This window comes from Monodelphis domestica, chromosome 1, assembly GCF_027887165.1.
Source record: "Monodelphis domestica isolate mMonDom1 chromosome 1, mMonDom1.pri, whole genome shotgun sequence".
NCBI classification, from domain to species: Eukaryota; Metazoa; Chordata; class Mammalia; order Didelphimorphia; family Didelphidae; genus Monodelphis; species Monodelphis domestica.
The window spans coordinates 190,761,324-190,784,175 of NC_077227.1; the positions used below are offsets into that span (position 1 = coordinate 190,761,324).

Consider the following 22,852-nt stretch of genomic DNA (forward strand, 5'->3'; position numbering starts at 1 on the left):
ATGACTTATGTGGGTTTATTTTGTATCCTGCAACTTTGCTAAAGTTGTTGATTATTTCAATTAGCTTTTTGGTTGAATCTCTAGAATTCTTTAAGTAGACCATCATGTCATCTGCAAAGAGCGATAATTTGGTCTCCTCCTTGCCTATTTTAATGCCTTCAATTTCTTTTTCTTCTCTAATTGCTACTGCTAGTGTTTCTAATACAATGTCAAATAATAGAGGTGATAATGGGCATCCTTGTTTCACTCCTGATCTTAATGGGAATGGATTTAGTTTAGCCCCATTGCAAATGATATTAGTTGATGGTTTTAGATATATACTGTTTATTATTTTTAGGAATGGCTCTTCTATTCCTATGCTTTCCAGTGTTTTTAATAGGAATGGGTGTGGTATTTTATCAAAGGCTTTTTCTGCATCTATTGAAATAATCATGTGATTTTTTTTTGGTTTGCTTGTTGATGTGGTCAATTATGTGGATGGTTTTCCTAATATTGAACCAGCCCTGCATTCCTGGTATGAATCCTACTTGATCATGGTGAATGATTCTTCTGATCACTTGCTGGAGTCTTTTTGCTAGTATCCTATTTAAGATTTTTGCATCTATATTCATTAGGGAGATTGGTCTATAATTTTCTTTCTCTGTTTTTGGCCTGCCTGGCTTTGGAATTAGTACCATGTTTGTGTCATAAAAGGAGTTTGGTAGAACTCCCTCTTTGCTTATTATGTCAAATAGATTGTATAGTATTGGAGTTAGCTGCTCTTTGAATGTTTGATAGAATACACTGGTGAATCCATCAGGCCCTGGGGATTTTTTCTTAGTAAGTTCTTTGATGGCCTGTTGGATTTCTTTTTCTGATATGGGATTATTTAAAAAATCTATTTCCTCTTCTGTTAGTCTAGGCAGTTTATATTTTTGTAAATATTCATCCATATCACCTAGGTTGATATATTTATTGCCATATAGTTGGGCAAAGTAGTTTTTAATGATTGCCTTAATTTCCTCTTCATTGGAGGTGAGATCCCACTTTTCATCCTTGATGCTGTTAATTTGCCTTTCTTCTTTCCTTTTTTTAATTAGATTGACCAGTACTTTGTCTATTTTGTCTGTTTTTTCAAAGTACCAGCTTCTAGTGTTGTTTATTAGCTCAATAGTTCTATCACTTTCGATTTTATTAATTTCTCCCTTAATTTTTAGGATCTCTAGTTTGGTTTTCTTCTGGGGGTTTTTAATTTGTTTGTTCTCAAGTTTTTTGATTTGTATTTCCAATTCTTTGATCTCTGTCCTCCCTAATTAGTTAATATATGCACTGAGGGATATGAATTTTCCTCTAAGTACTGCCTTGGCTGCATCCCATAAGGTTTGAAAGGATGTCTCGCCGTTGTCATTTTCCTCAATGAAATTATTGTTTCTATGATTTCTTCTCTAACCGATTTTGGAGTATCATATTATTTAATTTCCAATTAATTTTTGATTTGGTTCTCCATTTACCCTTACCGATCAATATTTTTATTGCCTTTTGATCTGAAAAGGCTGCATTTATTATTTCTGCTTTTCTGCATTTGAGTGCCATGTTTCTATGACCTAGTGTATGATCTATTCTTGTGAATGTGCCATGTGGTGCTGAAAAGGTGTATTCCTTTTTGTCCCTATTTATTTTTCTCCATATGTCTATTAACTCTAATTTTTCTAAGATTTCATTCACCTCTTTTACCTCTTTCTTGTTTATTTTTTGGTTTGATTTATCTAAATTTGATAGTGGTTGGTTCAAGTCTCCCACTAATATGGTTTTACTATCTATTTCCTCCTTCAATTCTCCTAGTTTCTCTATTAAAAATTTGGATGCTATACCATTTGGTGCATACATGTTGATTAGTGATATTTCCTCATTGTCTATACTCCCTTTTAACAGAATATATATTTACCTTCCCTATCCCTTTTGATCAGGTCTATTTTTGCTTTGTCTTTGTCAGATATCATGATTGCAACTCTCGCCTTCTTTCTATCAGTTGAAGCCCAAAAGTCTTATTCCAACCTTTAATTCTAACCTTGTGAGTATCGACCCTCCTCATATGTGTTTCTTGAAGACAACAGATGGTAGGGTTTTGGGTTCTAATCCAATCTGCTATTTGTCTATGTTTTATGGGTGAGTTCATCCCATTCACGTTCAAAGTTATGATTGTCACTTGTGGATTCGCTGGCATTTTGATATCTTCCCCTAGTTCTTACCTTTCTTCTTTAGCTATATCCTTCTATATCCTTTTGTACCAGTGATTTACTTTGAGTCATTCCCCCTAGTCCCCTCCCTTGATATGCTTCCCTTTCTAGCCCCTCCCTTTTTATGCTCTCTTCCCCTCCCCCCTCTCCTTCCCGCCCTTTTTATACTATTATATATATTTTGATGTAAATGTAGTCCTTATAGAAGAGAGTTTGACTTAAAGAAAAAAATAAGATTTATCTCCTTTTCCCTTTCTTTCATATTTACCTTTTCATGCTTCTCTTGCTTTTTGTGCTTGGATATCAAATTTTCCACTAAGTTCTGGTCTTTTCTTAGCAAATGCTTGGAAATCTCCTATTTTGTTGAATGCCCATACTTTCCCCTGGAAGTATATAGTCAGTTTTGCTGGGTAGTTGATTCTTGGTTGGAGACTCAGCTCTCTTGCCTTTCTAAATATCGTGTTCCATGCCTTGAGGTCTCTTAGTGTATTAGCCGCTAAGTCATGTGTGATCCTTATGGGAGCCCCCCTATATCTGAAGGTCCTCTTCTTGGATTCCTGTAGGATTTTCTCCTTTTCTTGGAAGCTCTTGAATTTGGCAATTACATTCCTGCGGGTTGTCTTTTGGGGATTTAGTATAGAGGGTGTTCTATGAACCCTTTCTATTTCTATTTTGCCCCCTTGCTCCAGAACGTGGGGGAAATTTTCTTCAATAATCTCCTGTAGAATAACATTTATATTATTGTTTATCTCTGTTTTTTCTGGGAGACCGATAATTCGGAGGTTGTCTCTTCTTCCTCTGTTTTCCAAGTCTGTGACCTTTTCAGTGAGATATTTTATGTTTTCTTCTAATTCATTAATTTTTGGCTTTGCTTTATTGATTCTTGCTGTTTTATGATCCCACTTTCTTCAAGTTGCTTAATTCTGGTCATTACGGACTGGTTTTGCTTTTCAGCTTTGTCTGCCCTTCTATTGGATGCTTCCCGCTCTTTCTCCAATTGTGCAGTCTTATCTATCAGACTGCTGATCTCTTTCTCCCATTCTTCTTTCCAGAAGGTTTCCATCTTTTGGGTAAGCTCCAGTTTGAGATCTTCCAGAGCTTGTTGATAGTTTCCTTTTTGGGAGGCATGTTCTGATGTTTTTTGGATTTCATCCTCATTCTCTTCTTTTCCTTGGGTACTCCCATCATAAAAGTTTTCAATAGTAACCTTTTTCCCTTTCTTCCTGGAGGCTTGATTTTGGGCCATGTGAGCCATCCCTTTGGTGGTTTTATTCCACTTTCTTTTTTGGTCGGGGGTCTGGGTGATGTGGGCGGGTTTTCTGTGAATTTAGGTTGCCTCAGACTAGTTCTTCCCAGCCTCCGAGGTTTCTTAGAGTGCTGGGCCCCTGATCATAGCCAAACTGCCCAGGTGTTCAGCTCCGCCCAGATACTCAGCGCAACCACCCTGAGTACAGCTCTGCAGCCCCCGTGCTCAGTGCAGGATTCTCCCGTGAAACCGCCCTGAGATGTTGTTTCCTGGCAGCCCCCAGATCCCAAGGACCCTGGAGTGCCCCCCCCCCAGACAGAGGCGTTCCCCACTCACTCGCTGTCCCAGTGAGAGCTCCGGTAGCTCACTCTGGTTTGGTGGGGGAGGTGGGGGGGGGGAAGGGCAGCTCAGTTCACGTTTCTGTGCAAGCTTTCCCTCCTTCTTATTATAGTGTGGAAATGTTCAAACCCTATGTACCTTCACTTCTTTGGGGTACTGGGGAGTCCTTCAGTTCCTCCAAAGGTGATTTTTATGCTCCTTTGATGTAGTCTATGTCGTTCGGTGCCGGGGAGAGGAAGCGTGTGGCGTCTAGATTGCAGCCATGTTTACCCGGAAGTCCAGATGCATACAGTTTTAGAGGAGGTTATTGTATCATTAATTTTAATTACCTGTTTTCCTTTGTTACAAGAGACCTCTAATGAAGTAGGAGTAATCTGTGAATATATGTAATGGAAAAACAAAACACAAAAGTAAAACTTACAGTGACCAAAAAAATTACAGTTATCAAAAAACAACAAGAACAAGAACAAAGGCAATTGAGGGGCCAGGGTTCATTAATGTCAGGAAGGAAAATTAAATATAAGATGCCACAATAAGTCACCTCAGAATATGAGAGAACATTCAGAAAAAATATCTCACAGAATATCTTCTACTCCCAGATAATTAAACTTCAAGCTTCATAGTCCATTGAGAGCAAATATTACAGATAGAGAAAAGAATATTTCTGGATATCACTAGAATCCTTAACTTTTGACCTTATTTCTCAGATAACAAGGGAAGAATGAGTGAATGAATGGATACTAAATCATATCTTAGGTACTAATTATGAACCAAGAAGCATGCCAGAGACTAGAAATACAAATATGAAAGTGAGACAGACCCTGGCATTAAAAAGTTTATGCTCTAATGGAGGGAAGTAACACATAGAGGAAAACTGTAGCCAAGAAAGGAGTTTTTGGTCTGGACAGTGATAAGAAGAATAAGTGGAACCACAGGGTAATTGAATGCCATAAGCTTTCCAGAAGCAATAGTTTTATTAATTTGATTAATGTTTCAAGAGTTATAGGCATAAAGCATGAAGGTACAAGGATACATGTAGTGTTGGGTAAGGAAACATGGTGTGATCTTCAAGGTTAATAAATGGATATTATTAGATGGGATTTAAAGTAGAATTTAGACCTGACTATATATATAGAAAGTTAGATGAGCTAAGACTCGCCAATTAGCATAGCTCAACCCCATTGTCAAGTTCCAGTGCTAAGTGAGCTACTGTGAATTGGATCATCTTCTATAGGTCTAGTCAGAAGAAGACTGTTCCATATAGGGAAAAGCAGGGAAGTTCATGAAAGAAGACAAGATGCCTATGATACACTGCTGTATAATGTGTATACTATAAGTGAAGTCAATGAGCATATATTATATGCTTACAATGTACTAGGCACTATGGTAAGTGCTGGATAAGATGGCATTTTTTTAGGCTTTTCATATCTCTGGGTACTAGAAATTAACATCTATAATTTGAGTGGGGGTGGCTGGAGAATCTTGGGATTCTTATCTCAGAAATGGTAGGTATTTGTTTTACCATTAGGCTGGGGTAAGAGCAAGGAGATATATAAAAGCACTATGTAGTCATAAAAAAAACTTTATAAAGTAAGCAATTATTATCAGCAGAAACCTATAAATAATTATAGAACTAATTTGATTAACTCAAAGTAGGGAACCATTATATATATTTTATCATAGAGGTCTTGATATTAATTAAGTGGCTTTGGCTGTATATATGACTAGACCATCTTTGTGTGAACTTTTTAAAAAACTCATCAAGTTGGCAAACATCAACACTCATGAAGATTTTCATATATAAAGAACATAAACAGAAACTTGTATAAGAAGTTGAGTCTGTGAGGTTTGGGAAAATGGTGTCCCACTTGAAATAAATGGGGACCATTAAACAATAAAGAAAGATCCCTATCAGCCATATAGTGACAGAAATGACATAGTAACATTATCTATTTTCTATTGTATTTTTATTTATTTTGTTAAATATTGCCTATTTACTTTTTAATATGTTTCAGGCCACTCTGGGGAGTGCTTTCACAGTCTACATGTTTGACACCTCTTTTGTATGGCATAGTTTCACTTATATCTATAATAAAGCTAATACTAATACTAGCACTGAATTCCTTATATGAGTTACCTCCTGAATATCCTTTATCTCCTGTATATTTCTAAATTTTTTCATTGATATACTTTCTTTCTTTTCTTTTCTTTTTAATTTTTGTGCTTTACTTATTGGATTCTCATATTTACAATTTTAGTTCAGTTTTACTTTATTTGTACTATCCCCACTCTGAGCCAACAATCTAAATTCCTTGGTTCATAGAACCAAAGATTGCAGATAATTTTACATATGAGGAAACAAAGATTGAGAGAGGTTTAGGATCTTGCTCATATTCACACATGTAGTACTCAGCAAAAAATCAGATTGTGAATTTAGTACTCTGACTTTTTCCACTCAAATATTTCAGAGGTTTCCTGCTTTATTTACTAGATACTTTAGGAACTGATCCTAATGCATCAGAGTTACTTTCTGTTTATTACAATTGTCATCCACCTGGTAACTTCCATTAAGAGGTCTTTGGTGGGGATGTATAACAATATATGACCACTTCTTTGTGTGACTGAGGTAAACCAAGATAGAGGTCATGGAAATTGAGGTTGAGCAACCAAAAGGTCAAGTTATTCCAAAAGGAGTGGTGATAGGGATGAAGATTACTATAAGAAGGATGTTGACCTTATTAAGAAAGAGAGAAAATGACTTGGAAATTGATAAATAACAGCCTTTAGAGGTCTGATTGGTGCTGAAGGAAATTTTAAAGGAGAAAAGTTCCTTGTTGTGTAATGGTGGCAGTGGTAATACAGTATATGAAAGTGGTAATAAAAAACAAGAAATATGCCAATTCCACTTACTGGTACTGTGTTTTAGAAGATGCCAGAAGATATTATAAAGCAGCAATCATCAAAACAATATTGTCCTGGCTAAGAGATAGAAAGGTAGATCAATGGAATGGACTTGGAATAAATGACCTCAGCAAGACATTATATGATAAACCCTAAGATGTCCCAAAGATTTGGGGACAAGAACCCACTATTTGACAAAAACTGCTAGGAAAATAGGAAAAAACAATTGGGGAAAAATTAGGTTTAGATCAACATCACCCACCCTATACCAAGATAAAGTCAAAATGGGCAAATGATTTAAATATAAAAAAGGAAATTATAAGTAAATTAGGTGAACATAGAATAGTATACCTGTCAGATCTATGGTAAAGGAAAGAATGTAAGACCAAGCAAGAGACAGACAACAATACATGGTGTTAAATGAATAATTTTGATTACATTAAATTAAAAAGGTTGTGTACAAGCAAAACCAATGCAACCAAAATTAGAAGGGAAGCAATAAACTGGGAAACTTTTTTATAACAAAATTCTCTGAAAAAGATTTAATTTCTCAAATATACAAAGAGATAAGTTAACTTCATAAAAAAATAAAATCATTCCCAAATTGACAAATGTTCAATAGGCAGTTTTCAGAAGAAAAAAATCATAACTATCAATAATCATATGAAAAAATGTTCTAAATACTTCTTGTTTAGAGAAATACAGATCAAAACAACTCTGAGGTACCACCTTACACCCAGCAGAGTGGCCAATATGACAGGAAAGGGAAATGATAAATGTCGGAGGGAATATGGCTAAATTGGGACACTAGTGCTTTGCTGGGGAAGTTGTGAATTGATCTCACCATTCTGGAGGGCAATTTGGAATCATCCTCAAAGGGTTTTAAAAGAAACCATACCCTTTGATCCAGCAATACCACTAATAGGCTTATATCCCAAAAGGAAAAAAAATTGGGCAAGGATCTGTTTGTACAAAAATATTTATAGCTTTGCTCTTTGTGGTAGCAGAAATTTGGAAAACAAGGGGATGTTCCTCAAATGGGGAATGGCTGAACAAACTTTGGTATATGATGGAGATGGGATACTATTGTGCTATAAGGAATGATGAATCAATGGATTTCTAAAAGAACTGTGAAGACCTACATAAACTGACTCCCAGTAAAATAAGCAGAACCAGGAGAACATTGTATACAGAGACTGTAACATTGTGGGAAGATCAAATGTAACTGACTTTTGATTTAAGAGGAAGAATGCTATCCACATCTAGAGAAAGAACTATGGGAGTAGAAATCCAGAAAAAAACCTGAACATGTGATTTATCACTTTTTATATGGGTATGTGATTTAAGGTTTTGATTTTAAAGGATTGCTCTTTTACAAAAATGAATAAGGAAATGGATTTTAAGTGATAAAATATATATGTATAACCCAATGGAATTACTTCTCAACTCTGGGAGTGGGGAGGGAAAACATATGAATCATGTATGGAAAAATTTGAAAAATGAAAAAAAATGTCATAAGAGAAGAGATATAGAGTGATGAAGATGGTGTTAAAAGATATTAATTTCTTCGGGAACAGGTTGCAATGAGCACTAACTAAAATTAGTGAGGAATATGAAAATAAAAGGTCTTCTTTGAAAAAGACTTTTAAATGGAGTCAAGTTCTATATGGCATAGTGGCAGAGGAAAACAGAGAATGAATAGGAAGTGGAGAATTGTAGGGTTGTGTTTACTATGGTGAAGAATGGGGATCATCTTTGCTATATTTCACATACAGCATGGCAGATAAGTGAACCCTGAGAGATGTAAGAACCAAATATTGTAAAAGCCAGTGGAAGGAACATGTTGATTGGGCATTTAGCACTGCACCAAGGAGAGAAGATATACCCCCTTCCAAATGTCAATGATGTTTGTGTGGTCAATCCTTCCATTAACACAATCATAACTCTTATCACTTTAGCAAATAGTTCCATGAGCCATTATGTAATTTTTTTTTACAAAAGCAATCATCTATTGGCCAACTTTCTCAAGATCAATCTCTCCGAACTTGTTTAGGCTAGTTTTAAAAAGCCATGAGAACTGATAAAATAGTTTATATGTATATATCTTTTTGACAAATAATGCCTTCTCCAATGGGAGGAAAGAGGGAAATAAGAAAGTTAAATGGGTATTTCAATGTAACAAACAAACCATTAATTTTTAAAAACACACACTGCCATTGAGTCTATACCCAAAGACTTTCTTCTTTCTAGAATCTGCCAAAACTGTTGCTTGAGTTTCATAGCCATAGAGAACCCAACATCACCTCCATGCTTTGATGAGCCATTAACATAGAAATTTAAGTGAAGACCTCAGTGACACCAAAAAAATTCATCAACACATCATTTTAAGACAGTGAAGTGAGCCCAAATTTCTATAGTCTATAATCATCACTACTCCTCCCCATTTTTTCCCACAAGGTTAAAACCTCTATGCTCTCTCTGTATACATAAAGAAAGCAGTCTGGGACATTTTCATTCTCTAGATTCCAATCAGAACTTCCCATAAGATTAATTGAATTCTACTTCCATTTCTAACCTTACAGATGTTGTTATTACTGTATTTGTAGGAAAGTTACTACTTAGGAACCTAAATCATCAAAATCATTGTTCCTTGATGAGTAAATGACTGTAATGGATGAACATAGCCTCTTGTTAATCCTGATGAAACATTTGAAACCTTAAGTTCAATAATGTCACCAAAAATAAATCCCTCTTGTCACAGAGCATATAAGACTAATGGATATATAATTTTAACATCTTTCAGACTTTTAAATTCACATATATTTAAATACTGTTCACTCTCTCCTCTTTAAAGCCTCCTGTTTGCAAGGTGATAAGTTGGCTGTGATATTAGCCTTGTCATCAATAATAATTTCCTTTCATTTAATTCAGTTATTAAAAGCAACTTTTTTTTTTAGTAAAACTGTATACACATGGTAGTGATTAATGATAGCACTCTTTTTGTCTCTTGGAACCACCAGAGCTAATTTTGTTTATACCATATTAAAATTCCCAGGAATCTTTAGGTTTTTTTTTTTTAGGTTAAACTCTCAGTAAAGAAAAAATATATATAATTGAAGGTAATAGAAAATTAAATTCATTAATTGTGATAAAATTAATGGATACTTGTTTAAAGTATTAGTGATTCAATTTCATGAAAAACAATCTAAAAATAAGTTAAGCAACATAGATATCTATCTCTTAGATAGGCTTTTTAGTGATAAACATCTACTGGTATGTCTTGAGGCCAATGATTTAAATGTGTGGCAACAGTTCTTGGACCACCTCAGCTCACCAGTCTATCATTAATTTAATATAAAGATGGTCAGAATTCTCTAATTAAATAGTTTAAATCCTTGTGCATTCTTCAGCAGAAAGTCTTCCTTGTCTGCTTGGTCTAATTTTAAAAGGTCAGTAAATGCCCAGGTGGTCTTCAGGGAGAATACTTCCTGAATGAAAAAGCCATTGATCTGCTTCTGTTTGTCTGAAAGAACTGTGTAGATTCAAGTAGGAGATTTTGTGAGCAGTGATATATGGTGTGAATGGTTTGACTATGTTAAGTATGAACATTCAGGATCAGTTCCATTCCAGAATACTCTCAGACCTATAATGGAGCATTCTGAAACACAGTTAGTTGCTAACCTAAGAGAAGTTCTGATAGGATAAAAAATTCAAGAGAGATATTTTTATGAATTGAATTATGGAGACCCAGCAAAGGTATTGGGTGGGGGAGGGCATCTCAAATGATGGATTCTTGAACATTTTAGCAAAATTATGTGCATATGCATGTGATTTTATGAATTGTAGAGATTTAATCAGAGAATCCATTACTTAAGTATGCATAGGTTCTTCAACTCCAAAAGTTTAATTTGAGGTTTAGGGAAATAAAAATTAGAATACAGTAAAATTCAGTATTCTCCTTTTGTGTTTCCCCAAGTAAAATTCTCTTAAAAAACATTGACCAAAGACATTTTGAAAGTCACCAAATAATGAATGATACCAATTGGTGCAGAGTTGTAACTAGCAGTTTGGGCACTTATAGTAATAAGAAGTAAATCATTAAATTAATTACAAATATTTGGTTATACATATGTATGTATATAATTTTATATGAAAGTATGTGTATATACATATGTATAAAATTTATGATATGAAAGTAGCATATTTTTAATATATGTGTTTGTGATAGAAAAATAATAAAAGAAATTCTTAAGACAAATTCAGAGAGGTGGGAATTAGTTGCTATATTGATTTCTATACTGCAGAAGGATTAGGTATGTTAAATTTTTGTATTTTCTAAGTTTCTATACTCTAACCTTCTTCCCATCAATCCATCCTACCAGGTTACTTTCAGATCAGCAAATTTTTTTTTCAATGGCCCTTGTCACTATCAACGTATCAATGATTATTCAACTAAGAAAGGGTATTTTATTTAGCTTTATTTTTTAAGCAATAACAAATCTTTTTTTTTTGCACATTTTCTCTTATTGTACACTGACATGTAACTAAAATCATTCTATTTGGCTTTTTTGTATGTTGTATGATCCTTTAAACAGAGTAAGAAACAGGACATTTCTCGGGACGACCAGGGTCCAACCACCAAGAATTTGGATTTTTGGACCCAGCTCATCACTCTGATGATTACAATTATTGATGAAGATAAAACTGCATACACACCTGTCCTGAATCAGTAAGTATTGTGCTTTGGAAATAGACGGACTTGGTGCATCAGCAAAATAGTGATACTTTCTCAATTTTACTATAAGAGAATAAATTAACTGTTGAAAAAAATTATTTTAAGTGGTCTAAAATCAAATTTTATTTTCACTACTTAAATTGGTGGTAAAACAAAATTAACTAATTTAAGATATTTGACTCTAAATACAGTCAGTGTCTGGCACAGTTAAGACATGGTTTTTAAACTTGGGTTAAATTAGATTTCAAAGCACAGCTTTTCAGTACATCTTTTTGTGTCATCTTATTCTTTCTTATATCTCCTTGGCCTTTCGATTTTCTTATCTATACAGAATTAGAAGCAACTATTTAGATTAAATATTCCTTCACCAAAAAAATATATCTCCATAGACAAAACATAAATCTTCCATGTAAACATAGTCAAAATGATTCTGCTATGGACTCACTGAGAATGAAAATCTTGTGTTATCCATCTTTGCATCTACATTAGTACTATTCTTTGCACGTGGTAGATGATGATTAGAATTGAAGTGTGACTTTCTGAGAGCACCTTAAATCAAAACCACACTATGAAATAAACATCATAAGTGTTTGGTTTTTTTAGAAATCCATTACCTTCTATCTTAGAATCAATATCGTGTATTGGTCTCAAGGCAGAATAGTGGTAAGGGCTAGGCAAACAGGGTTAAGTGACTTGCAAAGGATCACACAGCTAAGAAGAGTCTGAGGCCAGATTTGAACCTAGGACTTTCCCTCTCTAGGCCTGGCTCTCAATTCACTGAGCCACCTAACTGCCCCCCCCAATGTTATTATCCTTATTTTAAGGATAAGCTAAGTCCTTTTCCTAAATGCCCACAGAGCAAGAATCAGAATTTAGGGCTTCTGACTGTAAGGCTAACATTTTTTTCTGTTTTAGACTGTTATTTTTAATATAACTTTGCTTATTTCAATGACTTCACTTTATTATCATTGTCTAAATGAACCCAAGCCATTTGCAGTTCTTCTATATGAAGTTAAATGGACTTCTCTTTCATTTATACTATTATTTCAGTGTTAGGTTCTTTTTCTAATTGTTTCCTTTTATCATTTTGTAGAGGAGTTTATAGAGATTGTGAACTTTATATTTACTCCACCCTGCTTAGTCTAACAAAACAGGAATGTCTACACCCCTACTTAAGGATTAAATATTGAGAAGGATGGCCTACAACAGACATGTGCTAGCAAACGACAAATCAGAAACAACTGACAGACCTCTGGGCTGTCCTAAGTCAAGCTTAAGCTACCCATTGGTACATGTGAGACACAGAAAAGTGATGTAAAAATGGTCTATATACGTTCACATCACTTCCTCTCTCAGGGTCTTTAAGCTGAGAGGTGGCACTGGCAGCAGCATGCTGAGCATCTTGGCATCTTGGCATGGCGGAAGCTATTGCCTGGGTTTCGCATTGAGAGTCCTTGATACACTACTGGGGGAACTTAGTAACCTAGTTCAGATGAGGCATTTTCTCTGAGCTTTCTCGGAGTTTAGGTTGATTCTTTTCTCCTTTACCTTCCAAAACACTATCTTCTTAGGAAAGCCTCTAATCTTCTGAAAAGACCTTGTGGTGGAGGTCTTTGAACTCCCCCTGAGACAGACCATGCAGAAGAAATCCTATACCCTTTCTCTCTCTCTTCTCCTTAATTCCCTCCCTCTATGTTAATTAAACCATCATAAATTTCCAAACTGACTTGGGTATTTTATTTGGGATATTCCCTGGTGACCAATTAAATTTAGATTAAGTCACAACCCTAAAATTTCCCCTTAAAAGATTATCACCATCAAACAAGATATAGCAAGCGCTCACAAGCACATGATATTAGTCTATATTCTGGAGGAACAAATAACAAAAATGTGGTTCTTGCCTGATAGGGCTTTAATATATGGCTTTGAAAAGTATGTCCAATGATAAAATATTAGCATTTTAGAAATGTGAACATGATAGACAGGCTGTTTCAATAGCTACTCATTCAATAGACTGAGTATCTTAGATAAAGCATCTGTGGAAGAAAATAAATTAGATACATTCAGCAAAATATATGTTCTTTGAGGGTAGACTTTGCTATTTTTGTCTTTGTATTTTCCCTGAGAGATGCATTGTCATTGTATGGAGGGTAAAAAATCATTATCAGATTAAGAATTCCTTTCAAGACATATCTCTAGTACTTGGATGTTTTACTTTAGGTAAATTGCTTAATCTCTCAGTATTCCCAGATAACTTTCTGAGGCTGTAAATTATAGCACTGATATAGTTCTCTATTCGTAAAGAAACTTTCTTCATTGGTAGTTCCCTACTATCAATCAAATCATGAGCTCAATTCAAAAGAGAAAAGGAAAAAGATGAAAAAGAGGGGAAAATTCACCAAAACAGAACACAGTCTTTTTGTATATAAATACAAGCAAGGGTCTTTTTTAATCAAGGTAATGGTCATTCATTCCTATTAGAATTTTGTTTTTAGAAATACACACCCAAAAATAATTGGATAGATTTATATTTATTGAATTTCAGAAAAATGGCACTGAACTGTTGTTCAAATTGTTTTGGTCATGTCTAACTGTTCCTCCTCTCTTTTGGTGTTTTCTTAGCAAAGATACTGGCATAACTTGTCATTTCCTTCCCAAACTCAATTTAGAGATGAGGAAACTGAGGCAAGCAGGGTTAAGTATCTTTAGCCAGATTTGAAAGACAAAGACTCATCTTCCTGACTCCAGGCTTGGGGCTCTAACCACTGTACCACATACATGCCCACAACATAGGACTAGTAAAATACTTCTTATAAAAAAAAAAGGACAAGTTGTTCAGGGCTCCTCATCTACTTTTGGCATCTACCTATCACCCAACTCTTACCTGTGACTCCAAGAAACTGCAGCATATGCAGTGATCACACCCAGGAAAACCATCTTGGTGGATAGGCTAAACCATGTTGAAGGTAACCTGGTAACTTGGTTACCTGGTTGAGGGTGACCATCAGTGAGTTACAGGGACATCTACCATAAGCATGTGAAAATTTCTCCTGATAGAATGGGCAGATGAGAAAAATTTGTTCCAATGGCTATGAAGGTGGCTGAAACAGGCACTATGGAGAACTGAGAACTTAGTTAGATATTGACACAAAGGTCATCCAGTGCAACCCGGGATGTCTCTAGTCCTCTTGATTTTTATGTTGCCATTGGATTTCAATGACTAGATCAAGAAAGATTGAGCTGATGGCTTTGAGAACTCTATCTTACTTAAATCCAATTCACTCAAAAAGTCAAGATATCACCTATGATGTCATTAATCCTCTTTGAAAACTAAGGACAAACAATACATACAATGAAAGGCTATTAACTTTGTTCATAACTTCTTTTATTCACCTTATTATTCAGAATTAGTCTACCAGTTAACAATACAAACTTATGATCCATACTGTGTATTAAGTATGTTAAACTTAATCTTTAAATCAGCTTCCCAATATGGAATTATGCCCAAGATTTTATAATAAATGTGGTTAGTGAAACTGGGATGGAAATTGTGAAGTTTGCATTTCAGTTTGTTTTAAAGTAATCTCTGCTTCTAAATGAGACATGAAATGGGGGTGGGAGGGTGAAGATTGTGAAAGAAATGTCATGGCTTAGGATACCTTTTTTCCATTGAAATGATCTCCAAAAATAAGTGAGTAGTTCTTCCTCTGCTCTGACCCTGGGCCTTTATGTCTTTGGTGAATGTCTGAAGTATTTTTGAGTATTTTTGAGTATTCTGAAATTGACTGAATAGTTTAATGCTGCCTTATTGGAAAGGCTGTATCAATAGTTTTGAATTCTTCTTTGTTTTAAGTTTCTCCCATCTACCTAAAGTGGTATAAAGAAACTTGCCTAAAGAGAGGTGTTGCTTGGGTTTGTTAGCCTTTCTGGCATCAATTCTAATTTGTCTTGATTTATTTGTTTGTTTCATAAAATTTCGCACGAATCTGTGCCACTAGTTTTTCTTTTGTTGTTCATCTCTATTATGTCTTAGATGAGGAAGATAGATGGTGCCTAGACTCAAGTGATTGTTAATGATAGAAATTAAAAAAAGTTGACAGTTTCATAAACCACCTCTATAAATGCTAGAGTTTGAGGTAGTAAGGACAAAAGAACACATGTTATTAGTTACAGTCAAATTATATACATAATGTTAATTCCATAGCCTCATATGTGAAGAATTGCTTTGATTTTTTAAAAATCATTATATTGGTAGACAACTTTCTGAGGATTTGGTAATAAGTCCATAAAACCTCCTGAATTTAAGCTTCGGTGAATTGTAGCATCTATGATTATTCAGACTGATTTAGGTTAAGCTATGTTATCTATGAATGAAATTTCCCCAAAAAATATTCATTCAGTCCAATAAAACATGCCTTCTCTGGGTACCTATTGTGATCCAGGCACAGTGCTAGGAACTGAGGATCCTAAGACAAAAATATAAGCACTCTAAGACCTCAAAGGGTTTATAGTCCAGTGAGATTCCATTAATTATTTAAATTTAAAACTAAATATAACATTCCAGTGACTTAAATTTACAAGAATGTTTTTAATCTAGTTAAGGAAAACAAGATTTCTGTAAGAGTTAAGCACATTGCAGAAGCATTATATATTTATCTGTCACTTCAGTAAACAGAGCAGCATGGAAGCCAGACATTTAAGGACACTAGGGAAAATCTTTAACCAGAAACCTTAAAGATCAGAAAACCTTTAACCAGGAAGCTGAATGCAGAATTTCTGGACTCTGTAGGCAGAGGAATATAGCTTCATAAGCTACTTTGAAATATGATTTTTTTTGATATTGTAAAAGAACTAGGATTTCATTAGCATCCAGTACTTGAAATTGTTCAGATAAGTTAATCACAGTATGTTAATACACACACACACTCACACACACACACACACACACACACACACACACACACACACACACACACACACACACACATATATATATATATATTTCTTAAACTATCAAGAACTTTAAATTAGATCATTTTGCTCCTGGGAAGTCTGAAAGTATAGAAAAATTTTGCTATTTGGGCAGCGCAGGGGTGTGCAGACTATATAAACTAAGAATCTACTTAGCCAAGACGTGAGAATTATAATTAACTCAAAAAAGCACTGGAAAGAATGACAAAGGCTACATGTTCACCCTATCTATCACCTATGCCAATCCTGCCACAAATGAACATCACTAGGAATATTTTGGTGCCCCTGATAATAAGATAATAAGAGGAAAGCCATTTTTCTTGGGAGGATCATCTATGAAGAATTTTATAGGAAGATACTGATCATCAAAATCTTGAGATTAGGGGTTTTAATTTGGATTGGTGGAAGAGTTGCCAACAATAATGATATCATGGATCCTTCCATATATTATAACTCATATATTTGTCCATTTTCTAAGAAATTCTGAAATGCTCAGTTTTTGTTTTCAAAGTTTTGAAATTATACCCTTGATTCAAGAGAAAAAAAATGGACTAACTCTAGATTACAGCAGATGTGGAAAGAATATTGTACAGGGTCAGTAAAAATAGTAGACATTTAAACGTAGCACTTTGCCTCTCTGTTTATTTTTTACATGGAAAATGATGAGATTAAACTGGTTGTTTTTAGCCCCCTATTTGAGTCAACTTCCTCATCTCTAAAGTGATTTGGAGAAGGACATAGAAAACCACTCCCAATACCTTTGACAGGAAAACCCCAAATGATGTCACAAAGCATCAGGCATGACTAAACAATAACGTTTATAATAAAATCTTAATCTTAAAATTAACTAAGTAATTTTGATACCTTTGTTGAAGTCAAGGGAAGAAAAGCAAGCTGTTCTAAATTCTCCTCTACCAGACTACATCTTCATAATCATCCAAACTGTTGATTGAAAGGTAGTGAGGATATATTATCTCACTGATTTTATTATTTTTGACTTTGGAAATGTATTTTGGCAAGTAGAATAAATGCCACCTTATTATTTCCCTATATATGTCAAAATTTTGCACAATCATTGAAGGACTGAAAAAAAATAATGTTGTTTTGGGATCCTCTTAGTATTCAAAGATAAGCTCCTTGAAGCTAGGAAGTTTCTCACATTAGAAATTTGTAAAACAGTGTCTGCAATAAAACAAACACTTAATAAATATTTATGAATTTGATATTAATATTAAATGATGTATAAAACTAGGAAATTGCTATTTATCAATAATTTTCCCCAATATCCATGGACAGTTCATAGGACCATAGAATTATTACTCTGTCAATATCGGTCAATACCAATGGCTAGTAGTAGTCTGAGAGGTCTCTGAAGCCATTTTACAAATGAGGACATTGGAACACATAGTGGTTGAGTGGCAATGGCAGTCTAGTTTCTGCATGCCATTCAGCAAAGCTTTGGAAGGAATTTGATACTCATTCCCTCAGCCTTCTAATAAGAACTAAGGCAGTTGGTGTTAATCAAGGCTTGAGTTAGCAGCATGGTGCTGAGATCAGAAATTATGTGTTTCTCATGGAAGTGGTATCTTGTTGTGAGGAGCCAAAAGCAGGCAGAACTGTAGATTGAAAGTAGAGTACCTCCCATCATTGTGAGGCTGACATGAAATATTTGGAAAGCACATTGCAAACCTTAAAGTGTATAAACATGCTACCTATTATTAATACAGTTTAAAACAAACTTTTTCATTCTTTATTACATTAACTCTTTCTTATTTTCCTCTTATAATTGCTTTAAAGAATGGACTGAGAAGTGCTCTATTTTGCTAGAAACAAGTTTTACTATTAGCAGTTACTTTTTCAGTTATTTTCCTTCTTTTGAGAAGATTGTAGATAATTGCAGTAATATATGTCAAGCTTTAAGAGCAGCATGAATTAACAAAAGCTAAAATTCTTATACTGTGAAAGGGCTACAAATCTCTCAGCAAATGCAGCTCTAATTGCAAAACTGACACACAGTAATGTACAACCACTGCTTGTGGAGTTATAATAATGAAAATTATTTTCTTCAAAGGCAAACTTTGCATATCAAAATAATACTTTAAATCTAATGGAGTCTAATTTTCTCTGTTGTGACTCATATATCAGTATTATCACATTCAAGATACATAGATTGTTTTCTTTATTTCACTAATAGATTTGTGGTATAATATATTCAATTATCAAGTTATTTGTTACTCCTGGGATTTAATGTCTAAAATATTCATGTGTTTTCTTAATTGATATACATTAATAAGGGCAGATATACTCCTAATGCTGGAACACATCAGTTATTTCATTAAGCCTTCTCTATAAGTGATGGATGAGAGTAGAGCCATTACTTTGTGAGTGAGAATTACTTCTTTACATAACAGAATTAAGTTGTATACAAATAAGAATCACTCTTTCATGCTAATTGGAAAGATAATCTGTCTAAATTAGTAGCTAGGGATAGAGTGGACTTCTGGTTTCCTTGCTTTATGCAGCTCCTAGTAATTACCTGCTTTACCAAAACAGGCTTGGCATCATCTATGCAACTTATATTCTCAGAGCATTGTCTAGAGTGCTAAGAAGTTAAGTAAGTTGCCTAAGGCCACCTAGGCATGTGTCAAAGGCAGGACTAAGTTTGGAAAAGGTATGAATGATCAAAGGTTCCTAAAGAAATACTGTATTTTAGTTGTCATGTTTTGTTTTGTTTTGACTTCCAAGGATATACTTTAACACTTACTTGAGTAACCAAAAATTGTCAAGTAGAATTTGATTATGTGCTCTAGTGAATATCTAAATATATAATTTAATTCAATTTGTTCATTTGTCCATTCTATCTAATGTATGCAAAATGTTATTCTAGACAACTTGGAGATAACAGTGCTAGAGTTGGAAAGAGACATCAGAAACTATCCAATCAAACCTTCTTATTTTACAGATTAGGAAACTGAGACACAAGGAGGTTAAATAACTAGCCCCAGGTCACATTACTTTAGTAGAAAGATCATTACCTCATAATCAGAGGATGGACATGTGAATCCAAGGCCTCTCAGTCCAAAGTTAGTGCTCTTTCCACTTCATAATATAATGAAAATAATTTAGCTCCCACAAAGATTAGAAAGACATGGTAATTTGTTTCCAAGAAGCTTACTCGTCATTCAGTAGAAGAGGTAAACATGGATAATAGGGGCTTTCCTGGTATCTCTGAAATTAAAGTTATTCATAAGCATGTCTCTGAAATTGTTAACTCTTTTACAAGTAGAAGAGGCATCTAGGATAGCTAGATTTGTGGTCTTTTCAAACCCTGGAAGAGACATAACTATTGAGATGGAATAGAGAGTTTGGGTTCTAGGAAGAAACTTCAAAATCTTTAAAATTTTTAAAAATCTTCAAAATTTTCAAAATCTTTAAAAATTTAAGATCCAAGGAGAACACTGAGATGGAGAAGCAACAACAACGGGCAACAAATTCCTTGCTTTAGCTCACTAGCTCAGTCTTTTCCAAAATGGAAAATCTAGAGATTTATGCCAAAGAACAAGGTCTTCATTGATGGATAGAATAAAAAAAAATAGACATGGAGAGATGAGGAGGTCTTCCTGGCATAGAAAATTATATATACAAAGGGGCAGAAGTGGGAAAGCAGAGAAAGAAATAGTAGAAGACATCAGAAGAAATGTTTTAATACAATTACACATTCTACAAACAAGCATTTATTATGTTAGACACTGAAATGCAATATGTTCTAACAGGGATATATTCAAGATATACACACTTATACAGATATATATATATATCCATATTGTATATATAAATGTGTGTTTATATATGTGCATATATATATAATATATGTAATATAAATATATGCAGCTAGGTGGTACATTGGTTAAAGTGCTGAACCTGGAGTCAGGAAGACAAGTTCAAACCCAACCTCACATATTTACTAGCTGTGTGACCCTGAGCTAGTGATTTAACCCTGTTTGCCCCTCAGTTTCCTCATATACAAAATGAATTAGAGAAGAAAGTGGTAAACCACTCCAGTATGTTTGCCAAGAAAACCCCACACAGGATCACGAAAAGTCACACAACTAAAACAATTGATCAATATTTATTTTCTTTAATTTATGAGTATGCACATAAAATGAAAGAGAATACAAAGGAATCTAAAACTATCTAATATAGGGTACTAAGAGGAGAGCAGTAGCCATTGAGGGGATCTTGAAAAGCTTGACATAGAAGGTGGTGCTTGAGAGATGGCTTAGAACAGAATCATGGATCAGCCTATCTTCCTTTTTAGGAGTTTAGATTTTGCTCTGCATTCTGTGAAAGATCACATTAAACCTTTTGAGTAGTGGAATAACAGCCAGTCAGTAAGTCAACAGATATTTATTAAGCTCCTACTACGTGCCAGACATTGTGCTAAGTGCAGAATCAGGAACATACATTGGGAAGATTGCTCTCACAGCTCTGAGGATTGATTGGAAAGAGAGAATTGTTGAAAAGTTATTGCAGTTGCCCAGGCAACAAATGGTATGGGCCTGAACTAAGGTGATAACAGTGGAAAGAGGCAGATTCAGTTTGAAATTAACAGGGATGAGCTGGAACTGGCAAAGGCCAACTGTTAAATTTTCAGTAAAAGCATTTATACTTTAGAAATCAGCAAAAATTCAGTGTTTTGTTAACCATCTAAACTTAGTGATGAAGAAAATGTTAGTAACACATGTTAATTGTAAAAAATCTGTCATATATGCATTTTTAAGGGAAGCTGTTAACATTTTACCAGCATATGTCCTGTAGGCATTATATTGAATGTGTTAAGTGAGTCAGTGAGGGTGGAATTAATAATGGATGAAATAAGCAGTTTCCTAATGTCCAGCAGAGGTTAGTAATCCAGGAGGAATAGAGGAATGGGGAACTGAATAGTTGGGGTTACCCAAGTTTAGAGGTTATCAGCATAAAAAAGGAAGAAAGTAGAGGGGAAGACAGAATTTACGATGGTGCTAAGTAAACAAATGAAACTACTGAATGTGAAGTCCAAAGGTAAGGTAAGAGGATCTACAACAGGGGCTATAGAATGAGATCATAATTGGTAAGGACAGTGAGTCAATCAACAAGCATTTATTCAGTGCCATGTACCAAGCATTTGGAATTGCAAATAAAAGTATACACATAGTTTCTGCTCTCAAGGAGCTCATCTTCCAATGGGGGAGACAAGATTCTAATAATGTAATAGGTATATAGAGTTGATATGAAATCATTTAGGAAGGAAGGCACTAGCTTTGGGTCAAGAAAAGTAAGGGAGAAGGGTCAGAGAAAGGGCCTCTGCACAATGTGAGGTATGAACTGAGTCTTAAAATAAGCTAAAATTCAGAGGTATGGATTAAGAGCATTCCATGCATGGGGGGACAGAAATTGAAGAGCATCAAGTTAGAATTGGGAGCTGGAGTGTTGTGTTAAAGAAACAGAAAGAAGGCCAATATTGCTGGATTGTAGAAGGGAGTAATAAATCAAAAGAAGGCTAGAAAAGTAGGAATGGGCCAAGTTGTAAAGAGTTAAATACCAAACAAAGGATGTTAGGTCTTTATATTGAAAGTGAAGCTTTTGGCTACAGGTCAAGATGGCAGCTTAGAAGCAGCAAAAGTTCAGACCTCTGAAAACCCTTCCTTACTGATCACAAACTGAATGCTCCTAGGGGACTTAAATTCAAACTTAACAACAGGACAGAGCCTCAGAACCCTCCTTCTGGACTCAAATCAAAAGGTATGCCCCCCCAAAGCCAGAATCCTAGAACACTTGGGTCTAAGGGGAAGGTAGGAGGAAGGTCCCAGGACCACTACCCCCCAGCCCAGAGAGCTGAGCCTGCAGCAGCAGCAGGAACCTCAAGGCTGGCAAAGGTGCTGTTCTGAAGGGCACACCTTGAAAGCAACCTGGGCCAGACTTGGGGTGTCCAACACAGAGAGCAGGGAAGCAGCCTAAGAGAGATGGGGGGAGCCTGTAGACCCGTGACTGGGTCCTTCCATGGGAGTCTCACTGGAGATTTTTGCCTCGGGGCACATCCAGACCAACCCAGTTAAACATAATCCCATCAGAAGCCCTCAGAGTTCAGGGAAGCCAGGACCCCTCCCCACCTAGAGTGCAGGGCCTCCAAAAGGACAGGAACCTCGGGGCAGGCAAAGGCACTGGGGTACCTTGTGGACAGTACAGTACCAGACTCAGAGCATGGAAGTAAGGCAGTGGAGAAGCAACTGGAGAGAACTGAGAGCAGTAACACCTAAAATGCCGGCAGGCAGGGGAGGACATACCCTGGGATTTCCCGAGAAGACAGCGCAGCTGCAGAGAATGGAAAGTTTGCCTGGGGCTAAAGCCTCAGTTCATCAGACAGATACACTGAGAGCCAGCCCTCCACACTCAGATTTCTGACTG

The 22,852-nt window shown here is 35.3% G+C and overlaps 1 protein-coding gene across 1 annotated transcript in view; it reads left to right on the plus strand.

Annotated features, from left to right (window-relative positions):
• The window catches only part of UNC13C (unc-13 homolog C), an 817,657-nt gene that overhangs the window by 519,931 nt on the left and 274,874 nt on the right, over positions 1–22,852 (plus strand). The window contains exon 17 of the mRNA XM_056810215.1: positions 11,298–11,431. Within this exon, the coding sequence (XP_056666193.1) occupies positions 11,298–11,431 (134 nt within the window). The remainder of the gene's footprint in view (positions 1–11,297; positions 11,432–22,852) is intronic.